Source organism: Xyrauchen texanus, chromosome 25, assembly GCF_025860055.1.
Source record: "Xyrauchen texanus isolate HMW12.3.18 chromosome 25, RBS_HiC_50CHRs, whole genome shotgun sequence".
In the NCBI taxonomy this organism is placed as follows: domain Eukaryota; kingdom Metazoa; phylum Chordata; class Actinopteri; order Cypriniformes; family Catostomidae; genus Xyrauchen; species Xyrauchen texanus.
Genome location: NC_068300.1, coordinates 954,950 through 970,522, shown reverse-complemented (window position 1 = coordinate 970,522; position 15,573 = coordinate 954,950). Strand labels below are relative to the sequence as shown.

The window sequence follows — 15,573 nt, the reverse complement described above, 5'->3', positions numbered from 1 at the left end:
AAAACAAACACTTGAAATGACATCAACGTGATAGAAACGACAGTAAATGACAGAAAATATCTTTGGAAAAAAGATATGTGAAGTGTAATTTAATTGTTTAGTTGGTCTCACGTCCTGTTGAATAACATGGGGAGGCGGGGCTTATGACCTATACTAGGACCAGCCACCGGGGGGCGATCGAGACGTTTTGGCTTCACTTTTGAGGACTTGTGCAGCACACTTGGTGTAGACTCGACTGAAAGATAAATCACCTCTAAATGATATGAGATGTTTTACATTTAGATTATATTTCTAGAAAATGCGACATATAAGCAACATCAACACAATTGTCAAAAACATATATTTAGCTGTTACTCACTATATGTTTGTCTGTGAGTAAAACAAATGAGCTGGTTGTATTTTACTCCATTAGATCTTTCCAACGACATATGACACATGAATATTTGATCAGTTTGATGTTTTTATTGATTGCAGTAATATCAAATTTCCCCCCTAAATTATCAAAATGTAACACTTCTGATTTGTCTACAAATTTCAAAAGAACATTTTTGGTCATAATATTTACATCTTCTAAGCTTTCAAACGACACTCATTTTGTGTTGCTCAAGACTGTAGTTTTTAATATTTTGCTAAAAATATAGTTTCCCCTCACTGGCCAATCCAAGCTCAACTGTTGAAGATGATGGATTGAGCCATTTTTAAATTCTGCTTTAGCTGGAACGGTTATATATCAAAATATTTTACTTTGTTTTGATGGTGACTAAGTCACAATGTTTGGTTTCGCTACCAAAAGCTATTTTTGATTCATTCTTTACCTGTCCCGGGTCAAACATGACCCTAAAAGACAATTGGAGGGTTAAGAAGCAACATGAAGGAACCAACAATTATTTCAAAAATCTTAAAAGTTTTATTAAAAAAAAAAAAAGAAAAAAAGTTCTCTACACAATGTTGGATCAAACTTCTGGACGTTAACAAAAATAAAAGCAATCTAATGAACCATTTTACATTTTCATTATTGCTGGAGACGTTCGGTGTAAAACATGTACATGGAAAAACAAACAGAATAAAACTAACGACCCCCGACCCCTACACCAGTGATGCTTCAAACACAAACTCTACTCGTCATCCTCGTCATCTTCCTCCTCGTCTTCCTCTTCATCCTCCATGTCATCGTCGTCGTCATCATCATCATCATCATCTTCTACCTGGGCTTTTTTAGCGGAGACAGTGGGTCGACCCGGCCCCCTCTTTGCCGCAGCTCCGCCCCCTGCGCGATACGCTGCAACGTCCTGCAAACCAGAGAGCGGTTAGACGTCTAGACCCGCCCATAGCATCAAATATATATGTGCGTGTGTGTGTGTGGGGTATTTACCTTCTCATATTTCTCGCGCAGTTTCATGGCCTTCTGTTCGAACGGTATGCGGTCTTTGCTGCTCTGCTTGGACCACAACTCCCCCAACTTCTTCGCGGTCTCTCCGATGGACAGATTGGGGTGCTCGCTCTTCACCGATGGTCGATACTCGGCGCAAAAGACGAAGAACGCAGATCTACAGAAATGCAAAGAATGATGAATGCCAGTAACTTATGGGACGTTTCTCTTCTCTGAAGTGACCTGAATGAGGACATTCGTTTTACAGACTCGCTCGGTTAAACATGTCTCGAGTGCATGAGTGTGAACTTACGGGGGTCGTTTCGGAGCATTGGGGTCTTTCTTCTTTCTTCCGGTCTTACCGACACCTTTGGGCGGCACGTAAGTCTTCATCTCCTTGTCGTAACGAACTTTATCTGATTTGGCCATGTCTTCAAACCTGATCTTGTCTGAAGCGGTCAGAGTCTGCGCAGAGGAGACAAACCGGTGAGCATTTCCACGTATAGTATTACGACCATTAAATATTGTGCATTTGTCCCATGGATATGATAGAACGCTCTCACCTTCCATCTCTCGGAGCATTTCTTGGAGAACTCGGAGAAGTTGATGGGAACTTCTGGACTTTTACGCTTGTGTTCATCACGACAGGTCTGGACGAAGTAAGCGTACGCAGATGTCTTTCCTTTGGGTTTATTAACGTCTCCTTTCACCATGTTGATCAACTAGAAAATACAAGAACTTTATTGATTGGTAAAGGGAACACACACATCATATATCATGAACACACACACAACCATTTATACATACATATAAAAAAAAGCAAATAAACTTGAATAATTACTCATATACATTAGTATATAATTCTCACGCGTTTATTTCCATGACTTTTTCAGTCATTAATAAACCAAGTCATTTTTTTACAAAAGTGCAGAGATAAGAACAAAATGAAGATATAATTCAGGGTTAAAGAGAACATTTTAACTAGAAATATTTCCACCATTTGAACAAATAAAATATATGATCTACATTGCATGAGTGATTGCGCATGATAATGATTTCAAAATGAATGAATTGCATCGAAATCCGTGAATAATGGAGATCTGTGCTGAAATGCGCGAGCTCGAACTCTTTTAAATGCACTTTTACAGTCTTTTGTTGAACAAAGATTCCTCCATTTTCCTTCCCGCCTAATCCACGTCCAGCCCTTCCCCCATCTTTTCAAAATATCATCTATGAACACGAAATTAACCCAATGCACGCGTGAAACCGGGCACACAGTATCGTTACAGCACCGAATCCCCGTTAAAATCACTTTAACTGCGCGTGCTCCGGTGTTCAACACTAAACAAACGCGCGCGGTCTCACCAAAATCAGCAGAAATCTGAGAATTCTAGCTAAACGCTAATGCAATTATCGTGCATATGACACTATTTTACCACGTACAGATAAATGGATTAATATAAACGATAAAAATAAAGTTTTTAGCTTGTACAAACCTTTTCTTTATCTCCGCTGACCAACGCGCGCTTCACTCTGCTCTATTCTGCTGCGTCACCCACGTGATGCCTTCTAGTCATGCGCAGAGCGGACAACGGGATGGGCTCGGCGGATGATTGGTTCATTTTGAGATCAGTCACAGTTGGCCATGTCCAATCACCAGACGCCATTGGAGGAATCCGTGGCGCTGATTGGTGGAGGGAAGTCCACGGCCTGATTCGAATGTTTGTAAACTGAACAACAGAAAACAAATACACACGAATATTTAAAATCAGTTCTTTTGTCCACAGTTCAGCATGTTTGCTTGAAGTAGCTCGTGTGTTTTTTTAATTTTAAATTTTATTTTAAGCCAAAAATACAGATATATTTGAAAACAACAGCTCGATAAACATAATGTAGGAACAGTTACACCCCAGTCCATTAGATGGCGGGAAAGCGCCTCTTAACCGTCAATAAAATACCGGAAGAAGAAGAATTGGCGCAAGTTGTATTTTTTTAGAAAGAGAAATAAAAAGGTGAAATGATGTGGAGTAAACATTACAAACAGTGATTATAATGACGTCAGACGGTCAGAGAGGAAGTGTGTTGATGGAGGAGTTTCTGAAGCACTTTAAAGATCTCAGCAGAGCGGTACAACAACAACTTTACTCTTAATATTATTATTATTAATTAATAATCTGTCTCTCTGTGTTCATTTCTCTGTTTATCTGGTCTGTGTCTGTCTGTAGGACATACTATCGGTCTGTATTTAAGTAAATAGCTATGTTTCTGTTTCTGGATTTCTATTTGTGTTCTCTATATATTTCCCTGTATTTTATATCTGTTTAAATAATATATCTATTACAGCTGAGGTAATAAGTTTGCATCATCCTAATGTCTCAAATGTATAAAAATATAAGAGACAAAATTAGAGGCCAACCAATATATCGGTTTTACCGATTAATTTGTGCCAATAGTTGCTATCGGCAAAAATAATTGTTCTTTATTTCTCCATGTTCCTCTATATATATATATATATATATATTAGAGGTCGACTGATAGTGGGTTTCACCGATACCAATAACTAAGATGGTGGAAAAGGCGATAACCGATTAATTGCCTGATAGTTTTTTAAATAAAGACCCAAAACTATCATGAATATGTGGTTGAATGAATATTCAATTATTTGAAAGCAACAGGTTTGTTGTTTATCAAACATTTATAGTTGCACTTCCCATGTCCAATTTTTAAATATATATTAACAAAATTAGAGGTCGACCGATATATCGGTTTTACTGATTAATCGGTGACAATAGTTATTTTTGCAACTATCAGTAATCAGCAAAATAATTGTTCTTTATTTCTCTATATAGTGTATGTATACATTAGAGGTCGACCGATAGTGATTTTACCAACACCGATAACTAAGATGGTGTAAAATGCAGATAACCGATTAATCGGCTGATAGTTTTTAAAATCGATGCATAGAATGTTACAATATTTTCTTTGTTGGCACCAGAGTACAAAATTAATACAATCCTGGGTGTAGTTTATTTTTCAACCAATAATAATCAGGAAAAAGTAGATTAAGTGCAAAAACTTTAGCAATAAACAAGCCTGAAACACAAAAGGGACTCTTATTTTGAAATGACGGCGCCTTTGCTTTGAGACACAGCAACATTTTTCTTTGCATGCCCAATAAAAAACTTAATTATCAAAGGAACACGGAGGAATAAAACAAACAATCAGCACTGATTAATCTGTAAAACCGATATATCTGTCTGCCTATAATATTTTTTAGATAAAAAAATACAAAATTATGAGATTATAAAAATCTAAATTTTGAGATAAAAAAACAAAATGGTGGAAAGATATTAAATTATGAGATTATAAAAAAATCTATATTTTTAGATAAAAAAAATAAAAATTATGAGATTATGAAAAATAAATGTTGATAAAAAAATCTAAATTATGAGATTAAAAAAAAAATATATATTTGTGATTAAAAAAAAAAATCAAAATTATGAGACAAAAACATCTAAATTATGAGACAAAAACATCTAAATTATTAGATTAAAAAATATTCGATTAAGTCATAATTTTATATGAGATATAAACGTACAGAAAAACCCCAGAACAGTATAAATAATATTCAGATTGTTACACATGTTGATATCAGCGCTTCATGTGTTCTGTCTGTGTGATGATGATGTCACGTGTTTGATGTCCCATCAGGATGAGCGCTGGCTGTGTGATGTGTTTGAGGGTGTGAGACAGCAGCTGTATCCTCTCATCAGCTCGTCTCTCAGTCTGTCTGTGGTGCAGTTAACCCTCGCTGTACTGTCGAAGATTCAGAGATCTGTGAGTTCAGACGACACGTCTCTACCACTCAGCTACAGGTCAGTCTGAAAGATGTTATACTCCGAGTCTATTCAAGATTATGTGTTTGCATTTGTGTTTTTACCAAACAGCTGTAGTGTATACTGTGTGCTAGTATTCCAGTCCTAACCCCGTCATCGTGTGTGGATTCTGTCAGGTTTCTGTCGGTGTCAGAGTTGACACGTGAGCAGCGCACCGCATGCTGCAGCAGCCTCAGCTGGAGCTCCGCCCACTACCGGGAGCAAGCCAGGAGGGCGGAGCAAGCCCTGCCCAATCACAGAGCACTGCCACGTGACAACCTCCTTCTTATTGGCTATCTGTGTGATGGGCGGGACGTCGGGGCGAGTGACGGGGTCTGGCGGGTCAGAGACGCTGGAGAGAGCGTTCCATGTGAGGTCAGTAGACAGGAAGTTAAATCCAATTGATCCAAAATGCTACTCCACATAATTGTGTGTTATTTCAAACTACAATTTTACCCTTGCGTGGGAGAAGTCGTAGTTTCATTATATGCATTACAGGATTTACGTGTAGTTCTTCATTATTCCTCCAGATGTTGAAATCGTCTCCTCTCTGGTTGGGGAGACTCATGCTGTTTCCCACATGGAACTACATCCCCCAGAATGCACCGCTACGAGGAGAGAACACCGCCGGATACTTAGAGCTGATTGGGTCCCCTGTTTGTGTGACCCCGGAGCCCATGACCTTTGACCCTGGTGGATCTCTGAGTGAGGTCATGAGTGTGAAGAGAGCAGCTGAGCTCCTGAAGCAGAGGTTTAACTTTCACCCTGTATTAATGAAGGAAAATGATGTCATCATTTACTCACACTCGTGTTGTTCCAAACCTGGTCTTTCTTCAGATAGTCAGCAGAATGTTCACGCTGCTGTTTTTCATACAACGGCAGTTAATAGTGACCACGACTGTCAAGAAACAAATAGCAAATAAAAGTCGTCCATACGACTTGTGCGCTATATTCAGAGGCCTCTGGAGTCACATGACAGCTTTGTGTGAGGAACAGATCTCATTTGCAATCACGTTCAGATAAAAATAAGGGTTGACCTCATTGATGGCACAATGCCGTTGTTTTTGAATGCTCAACTTTAATTTAAACCGACTAAATACGGTTCGTAACACTCTAGTCGAGTCACGTGATACAACAGAATGCCGTCGTTTTCTGTGAAGGGCTTCTACAGGCTGCAGCGCCAACAAAAGTGGCTCTGTTAAGAAATCTCTTTACGTGTTGTCATTATAACCTGTTTGGTTGTAAAGAGGAGAGTCTCTAGTTTCATTTGATATGCCGCTTTAAAAAATCTGCTCATATTTCGCGTGTCAGCACTCTGATAAACATGATGTCCACATATGTGGATTTTGGGACATTATTCCCACAAAAGTTAAAAACCGTTTTAAAGTCACTATTTTAAATAACTTTCAACTCTTAACACATCTGTGGGTCATTTCACTTCATTTTAATGTATATTTAGTTATATTTTATTGTGTTATCACTGCACAATACGGTTCTATTCATTAACATTAATAAACACATTCTTATATTTACTGTCATTATCACATTGAGAATTAATGTATTCATGTAAAAACTGATAAATGTGTCTTTCAGAGGCTTTATATGAAGTTATGATGAACATAAGATGCATTTCAAACTGTTCTGAGACCAGTGCAGACAGACAGCACACTGGAGGTTAAGTCATGCACTAAATAGGGAGCAAGGGAGCATCCTATATCTCTCCTATAACTGTTCTGAGACCAGTGCAGACAGACAGCACACTGGAGGTTAAGTCATGCACTAAATAGGGAGCAAGGGAGCATCCTATAGCTCTCCTATAACTGTTCTGAGACCAGTGCAGACAGACAGCACACTGGAGGTTAAGTCATGCACTAAATAGGGAGCAAGGGAGCATCCTATAGCTCTCTATAACTGTTCTGAGACCAGTGCAGACAGACAGCACACTGGAGGTTAAGTCATGCACTAAATAGGGAGCAAGGGAGCATCCTATAGCTCTCCTATAACTGTTCTGAGACCAGTGCAGACAGACAGCACACTGGAGGTTAAGTCATGCACTAAATAGGGAGCAAGGGAGCATCCTATAGCTCTCCTATAACTGTTCTGAGACCAGTGCAGACAGACAGCACACTGGAGGTTAAGTCATGCACTAAATAGGGAGCAAGGGAGCATCCTATAGCTCACTATAACTGTTCTGAGACCAGTGCAGACAGACAGCACACTGGAGGTTAAGTCATGCACTAAATAGGGAGCAAGGGAGCATCCTATAGCTCTCCTATAACTGTTCTGAGACCAGTGCAGACAGACAGCACACTGGAGGTTAAGTCATGCACTAAATAGGGAGCAAGGGAGCATCCTATAGCTCTCCTATAACTGTTCTGAGACCAGTGCAGACAGACAGCACACTGGAGGTTAAGTCATGCACTAAATAGGGAGCAAGGGAGCATCCTATAGCTCTCCTATAACTGTTCTGAGACCAGTGCAGACAGACAGCACACTGGAGGTTAAGTCATGCACTAAATAGGGAGCAAGGGAGCATCCTATAGCTCTCCTATAACTGTTCTGAGACCAGTGCAGACAGACAGCACACTGGAGGTTAAGTCATGCACTAAATAGGGAGCAAGGGAGCATCCTATAGCTCACTATAACTGTTCTGAGACCAGTGCAGACAGACAGCACACTGGAGGTTAAGTCATGCACTAAATAGGGAGCAAGGGAGCATCCTATAGCTCACTATAACTGTTCTGAGACCATTGCAGACAGACAGCACACTGGAGGTTAAGTCATGCACTAAATAGGGAGCAAGGGAGCATCCTATAGCTCTCCTATAACTGTTCTGAGACCAGTGCAGACAGACAGTACACTGGAGGTTAAGTCATGCACTAAATAGTGAGCAAGGGAGCATCCTATAGCTCTCTATAACTGTTCTGAGACCAGTTCAGACAGACAGCACACTGGAGGTTAAGTCATGCACTAAATAGGGAGCAAGGGAGCATCCTATATCTCTCTATAACTGTTCTGAGACCAGTGCAGACAGACAGCACACTGGAGGTTAAGTCATGCACTAAATAGGGAGCAAGGGAGCATCCTATATCTCTCTATAACTGTTCTGAGACCAGTGCAGACAGGCAGCACACTGGAGGTTAAGTCATGCACTAAATAGGGAGCAAGGGAGCATCCTATATCTCTCCTATAACTGTTCTGAGACCAGTGCAGACAGACAGCACACTGGAGGTTAAGTCATGCACTAAATAGGGAGCAAGGGAGCATCCTATATCTCTCCTATAACTGTTCTGAGACCAGTGCAGACAGACAGCACACTGGAGGTTAAGTCATGCACTAAATAGGGAGCAAGGGAGCATCCTATATCTCTCCTATAACTGTTCTGAGACCAGTGCAGACAGACAGCACACTGGAGGTTAAGTCATGCACTAAATAGGGAGCAAGGGAGCATCCTATATCTCTCCTATAACTGTTCTGAGACCAGTGCAGACAGACAGCACACTGGAGGTTAAGTCATGCACTAAATAGGGAGCAAGGGAGCATCCTATATCTCTCTATAACTGTTCTGAGACCAGTGCAGACAGACAGCACACTGGAGGTTAAGTCATGCACTAAATAGGGAGCAAGGGAGCATCCTATATCTCTCTATAACTGTTCTGAGACCAGTGCAGACAGACAGCACACTGGAGGTTAAGTCATGCACTAAATAGGGAGCATCCTATAGCTCTCCTATAACTGTTCTGAGACCAGTGCAGACAGACAGCACACTGGAGGTTAAGTCATGCACTAAGAAGTGAGCAAGGGAGCATCCTATATCTCTCCTATAACTGTTCTGAGACCAGTGCAGACAGACAGCACACTGGAGGTTAAGTCATGCACTAAATAGGGAGCAAGGGAGCATCCTATATCTCTCTATAACTGTTCTGAGACCAGTGCAGACAGACAGCACACTGGAGGTTAAGTCATGCACTAAATAGGGAGCAAGGGAGCATCCTATATCTCTCCTATAACTGTTCTGAGACCAGTGCAGACAGACAGCACACTGGAGGTTAAGTCATGCACTAAATAGGGAGCAAGGGAGCATCCTATATCTCTCCTATAACTGTTCTGAGACCAGTGCAGACAGACAGCACACTGGAGGTTAAGTCATGCACTAAATAGGGAGCAAGGGAGCATCCTATATCTCTCCTATAACTGTTCTGAGACCAGTGCAGACAGACAGCACACTGGAGGTTAAGTCATGCACTAAATAGGGAGCAAGGGAGCATCCTATATCTCTCCTATAACTGTTCTGAGACCAGTGCAGACAGACAGCACACTGGAGGTTAAGTCATGCACTAAATAGGGAGCAAGGGAGCATCCTATATCTCTCTATAACTGTTCTGAGACCAGTGCAGACAGACAGCACACTGGAGGTTAAGTCATGCACTAAATAGGGAGCAAGGGAGCATCCTATATCTCTCTATAACTGTTCTGAGACCAGTGCAGACAGACAGCACACTGGAGGTTAAGTCATGCACTAAATAAGGAGCATCCTATAGCTCTCCTATAACTGTTCTGAGACCAGTGCAGACAGACAGCACACTGGAGGTTAAGTCATGCACTAAGAAGTGAGCAAGGGAGCATCCTATAGCCCTCCTATAACTGTTCTGAGACCAGTGCAGACAGACAGCACACTGGAGGTTAAGTCGTTCACTAAATAGGGAGCAAGGGAGCATCCTATATCTCTCTATAACTGTTCTGAGACCAGTGCAGACAGACAGCACACTGGAGGTTAAGTCGTTCACTAAATAGGGAGCAAGGGAGCATCCTATATCTCTCTATAACTGTTCTGAGACCAGTGCAGACAGACAGCACACTGGAGGTTAAGTCATGCACTAAATAGGCAGCAAGGGAGCATCCTATAGCTCTCCTATAACTGTTCAGAGACCAGTGCAGACAGACAGCACGCTGGAGGTTAAGTCATGCACTAAATAGGGAGCAAGGGAGCATCCTATAGCTCTCTATAACTGTTCTGAGACCAGTGCAGACAGACAGCACACTGGAGGTTAAGTCATGCACTAAATAGGCAGCAAGGGAGCATCCTATAGCTCTCCTATAACTGTTCTGAGACCAGTGCAGACAGACAGCACACTGGAGGTTAAGTCATGCACTAAATAGGGAGCAAGGGAGCATCCTATAGCTCACTATAACTGTTCTGAGACCAGTGCAGACAGACAGCACACTGGAGGTTAAGTCATGCACTAAATAGGGAGCAAGGGAGCATCCTATAGCTCTCCTATAACTGTTCTGAGACCAGTGCAGACAGACAGTACACTGGAGGTTAAGTCATGCACTAAATAGTGAGCAAGGGAGCATCCTATAGCTCTCTATAACTGTTCTGAGACCAGTGCAGACAGACAGCACACTGGAGGTTAAGTCATGCACTAAATAGGGAGCAAGGGAGCATCCTATATCTCTCTATAACTGTTCTGAGACCAGTGCAGACAGACAGCACACTGGAGGTTAAGTCATGCACTAAATAGGCAGAGGGCATCCTAAATCTCTCTATAACTGTTCTGAGACCAGTGCAGACAGACAGCACGCTGGAGGTTAAGTCATGCACTAAATACTGAGCAAGGGAGCATCCTATATCTCTCTATAACTGTTCTGAGACCAGTGCAGACAGACAGCACACCGGAGGTTAAGTCATGCACTAAATAGGGAGCAAGGGAGCATCCTATAGCTCTCCTATAACTGTTCTGAGACCAGTGCAGACAGACAGCACACTGGAGGTTAAGTCATGCACTAAATAGTGAGCAAGAGAGCATCCTATATCTCTCTATAACTGTTCTGAGACCAGTGCAGACAGACAGCACACTGGAGGTTAAGTCATTCACTAAATAGGGAGCAAGGGAGCATCCTATAGCTCTCCTATAACTGTTCTGAGACCAGTGCAGACAGACAGCACACTGGAGGTTAAGTCATGCACTAAATAGGGAGCAAGGGAGCATCCTATAGCTCTCCTATAACTGTTCTGAGACCAGTGCAGACAGACAGCACACTGGAGGTTAAGTCATGCACTAAATAGGGAGCAAGGGAGCATCCTATAGCTCTCTATAACTGTTCTGAGACCAGTGCAGACAGACAGCACACTGGAGGTTAAGAAAGACGACAGATATGAAGTGAATCTGAGTTCAGTCTGATGTATTCTCTCTCTCAGGTGTGATGTTCAGGTGCAGGTGTGTGTCAGTGGACAGGTGAGTGTCGTCTGCCCTCTGCTGGTGATTTCTGGGAAAAGTTTCTTCTGTCTGATTCTCAGTGAGGGAGGATCTTCAGTGCCTGTACTCATCACAGTGAGTTTATTCATTTCCTGTGAACACTAACTACACAATGAGTGATAGTTGAAGCTCTGACATTTCTATTCAGCTTGATGTAGCTCAACAGAAACTCAACAAGAGTTGTTGACAAATGAGGTTATAAAAATTAATACAAATTAGAAGTCTAATTGAAAACACATGTGTCAAGTCTTTATGTAAATTACTATACAAAGTTGTTGAGTTCAGTAGTGACATACGGCTGTAATAGTGAGACCGGTTCAACAGGGGGCGCTCTGTCATGTGTCTCTCAGGAAGTGAAGCATCAGTACTGGCAGCGTTGTGTTTGTGTCGGGCAGAGCGTTTGCATATCAGCGCTGCGGGTGTGTTCTCTGCGGGGATGGGCGGAGCATCCAGTGCTGTCAGTCACCCGTCAGTCCCGCCTCCATCCACACGTGCAACCGCAGGAAAACTCAGAAGATACAGATACACACGCAGTGATGGACATACAAACACACACACCTGAAACACACCTGTCCTCCGGTGTAGCCTCAAGCTCCGCCCCTTCAGTGAGAAGAAAACACTCCACACTCATCAGCTACAAGGTGATGCGGTTTGTATCTGACAAGTTTGTCTTTCAGAAATATTTTGCAGCTTTAAACTTTCAGAAAACTTATTTTTCATGATTGTGGCACCATCTAGAAAAAAAGTGTTTTCAATGTTTATATCGATCTATTTAAACTGGTGCGCACAAAGTGACTTATGTTGGGATAAACAACAGCTTATTTTAATAAAGTCAAACTGACAGTAATGATTATATTATTACAGATATTGTAAAATGAGTATTTGCTGAATATAAGCAGCTTGTGCTTGATTAAACTTTTGTATATTATTTGATTGAAATCATGTATTAAATATGATTCAACAGTCTTTTGAAGAATATATCTCAGTCACCATTACATTCATGCACACACAATACAAACCTGACACATTTATGAGATATAATTCAAGTGTGAACTCATATTTCAGTGTGTTTTCATATATACAGCCGGCTCTACATTATAAACATCTCATTATTTACATCACGAGCTATTATGATGTCATCGCAGTTCCCGAGACCCAGCGAAAAGTGTTACAATGTCCCTTATTTAAATGTCAATATAGTGTTTGCTGCATTAAACACACATGATCGAATAATTGTATTCATGTTGTATTTGAACCGTGACACATTTGAATATTTATAGAGCAGGAACAGGAAGTTGTCATGGTCACACTCTCGAACATTTGGGATCTCTGAAAAGTCCAGAGAGTCTCTGATAATACCCCAAGATTTACCCTGTAGACAAACTTACATAACAAACGTCCTGCACACAAAGCAGGAGGATAATGACCTTTAACGCCTCATGGATCAAATATGACACATACAACAACAAAAAAAAGTAAAAAATTATTATTTTGTTTTTACGATTTCTTTTTATAGTTTGTCAAAAAAATATACTTTTCTGACAATCCATTCATATGTCAGACTTTACAAAACAAAATATTTTAACACGGACTCGTGCTACAGTTTTAAGTCTACATCCACCAAACTTGGCACAGACCTTCAGACTGTTCTGGAATATTGTGCTCTGTCTTTTCTAACCGATCGGACTTACGGTTTTTGTTCAGCGGACAGTTAAACATCTGAAATATCCCATAGACTTACACTGACGGAATGTTCAAACAGGTCAACGGAATGCTCGTTAATTCAAACTCCAACTGTCAAAAATTCAAATGTAAACAAACCCACAAAAGTCTTTGATCTACTTTAAGTTGCTCTCTCTCTTAATAATAGTGTATTTCTGGACCCTCGAACCCTTTTCATATGTTTTTATGTGCTACGTTCAACATTATTTGTAGTTCAGACCTAGCTTCATATCATGTGACCCAAATTTGGTGTTCAATTTGAACAAATTATGCATGAAGCCACATCGAGAGCCCCATATCTCTGGGATCTAAAGGGGGTCGCACACCGAACGAGAAGCGCCGTGTCGCGCAGTGCCATGTCTTTAAAATTCGAACACATTATTCTCTATGAGTGTACACACACCGGCGGCGCCATTCGGCGTCTGTCCGCGGCGCCCAGCTACGGCTCAGGACCTTGTTCAAAACCCTACCGCGCCATTTACATAGTTGTATATTAAATTTACATTTATTTGTCTCAAATCGTCATTAATGTACATACTGACTTCACCCTGTGCTGCAATATACATTTAGTTTAACATTCCTAATTTAACAGCTTGAATAAAGTCATATTGGAAAAAATATATAACATTATAACATTGTTACAAAGAAATAACATATCGTCAGTTACGTAAATAATAAAAAAGAATATATCAAATAACTTGTTTGGTTAACGTTTTCACTCGGGTTAGCTAAACGCTAGCTAAATAAATACTATTGTATTATGTAACATAGTTGCCAAGACAATGGATAACGTTACAACAAAATAACAGACTTAACAACGTGATAGACACTTTTACTCGATTAACGTTCAAACATCGTCTAGACTTCTACCAGGAGTTGATTCAAAATTGAGCTCGCGCGAATAGTATGTGCGCGTCCGGTGTGCGATACCTGCGAGTTGTTCTAGACGTGGCGCGGCGCTACACTTCTCGTTCGGTGTGCGACCCCCTTAACAATTTAGGACCTTCAAAATTACTATTCAAAAATCAATGTTTGTTGTGAACAACAAGCACATATGACTTGTAGTTTTGCTCTAAAATTATAGTCGAAAAATGTCATTTTCTGTCTGCAAATTAATGGATTAGTCCAAAAATATTGATCCATGGCATCAAATTATTATTATTATTATTTTTTACATCTTTCGTTCCAAAAATTATCAGCAAAATAAAACAATTCAGCTGTGGAAGTTTGTAAAACCTTAAGTATATAGCCTATATCTTGAGTAATAAACAACATTTTGACCATAGTGTCTTTAATTACTAACCACTGAGTTTTGATCATCTCACTTGATTACATACAAATATATGCATATTTAATAAGATGGTCTGATTTGCATAATTTGCATAAAGCTACAATACAAAAATGCTTCTTTCGGTATAATTTGGATGACATATTTTATCCTGTAGTACCTGCTGTCAATCGAGCAATTGACCCGTTCTGTGACACTTTTGTTGTGCTAACAGTGTGTTTGATTGACAGGGTGTGATCACAAAGATATTGAACGCAGAGGCGGGGCTATATGAGATCGACAAGAAGGTGTGGCTCTGTCTGGCCTATCAGCCAGTTCAGAAGTGGGGCGGCGGCTTGAGACCGGGGGCGGAGATTCAGGTGAGTGTGATGATGTCATCACACCTGTAGTTCTGAAGATCAGAAATACAGATATGTGAGATACGAATCAGAATTGTGTGTCATGTGACCTGAGCCTGATTTACTCTTTCCGTCTCTTCAGCTTCATAATGTTCATTTCCTGTTTCGCCCGTCCCCGTTTGCGGCAGACGTGGTTCTGTGCGCGTGTTTGCGCTCCAGTGTGCGGATTATCACCTTCAGCTGTTTGAGTTCAAAGGTCGAGGCGTCCGGTTCACACAGTCCACTGCAGTGCCAGCTGCTGGAGAAGAATCTGAGCGCGTCACAGTTTCTCTGGCTCAGCTACTGTCACAATGCCGTCAAAGAGAGGTGAAATATAATGACATCACAGAAGCAGAACAACTTCCTGTGTAAAATGAACATAAAAACATTCTCACATAAACTGCTGTGAATGACCGTTTGCGTGTGTGTGTTTCAGGTTGTGTCCACGCTGGGTGCGACCCGAACGTGTGTGTGTTGTGGCCGGGCGACTGTTGGACTGTGTGTGTGACGCTGAACAGAAAACACACACAAAGAGAGACATTTACACAGAGATGCTACAGGAGCCACACATGTGTCCTGTTACCACGGTAACACAGACTTATTATTTAGATTTATGTATATCCACGTGTACAAGACAAAAACATATAACAGACTGATATAAAAGTCATTATTGATAATGGTA

At 40.9% G+C, this 15,573-nt stretch overlaps 2 protein-coding genes and 1 long non-coding RNA gene across 3 annotated transcripts in view; 2 read left to right on the top strand and 1 right to left on the bottom strand.

The window, feature by feature from the left end:
* Positions 1–456: 456 nt before the first annotated feature.
* hmgb2b (high mobility group box 2b) lies at positions 457–2,935 on the bottom strand. The gene is made up of 5 exons (XM_052091425.1): positions 2,866–2,935; positions 1,933–2,091; positions 1,683–1,834; positions 1,373–1,547; positions 457–1,289 (listed from the first exon to the last, which is right to left on the bottom strand). The coding sequence occupies exons 2-5, from the start codon at positions 2,080–2,082 to the stop codon at positions 1,116–1,118; spliced, it is 651 nt and encodes a 216-aa protein (XP_051947385.1). The 5' UTR covers positions 2,083–2,091; positions 2,866–2,935; the 3' UTR covers positions 457–1,115.
* A 392-nt stretch (positions 2,936–3,327) lies between these two features.
* The window catches only part of ctc1 (CTS telomere maintenance complex component 1), a 36,302-nt gene continuing 24,056 nt past the window's right edge, over positions 3,328–15,573 (top strand). Inside the window, exons 1-9 of the mRNA XM_052091433.1 lie at positions 3,328–3,496; positions 5,081–5,244; positions 5,382–5,619; positions 5,775–5,995; positions 11,447–11,579; positions 11,855–12,145; positions 14,745–14,873; positions 14,995–15,218; positions 15,328–15,478. Of these exons, the coding sequence (XP_051947393.1) occupies positions 3,422–3,496; positions 5,081–5,244; positions 5,382–5,619; positions 5,775–5,995; positions 11,447–11,579; positions 11,855–12,145; positions 14,745–14,873; positions 14,995–15,218; positions 15,328–15,478 (1,626 nt within the window). The 5' untranslated portion in view covers positions 3,328–3,421. The remainder of the gene's footprint in view (positions 3,497–5,080; positions 5,245–5,381; positions 5,620–5,774; positions 5,996–11,446; positions 11,580–11,854; positions 12,146–14,744; positions 14,874–14,994; positions 15,219–15,327; positions 15,479–15,573) is intronic.
* On the top strand, positions 6,876–10,742 carry LOC127618792 (uncharacterized). The gene is made up of 4 exons (XR_007967494.1): positions 6,876–7,193; positions 8,384–8,933; positions 9,110–9,750; positions 10,658–10,742. It is a non-coding gene; the product is annotated as an uncharacterized LOC127618792 (long non-coding RNA).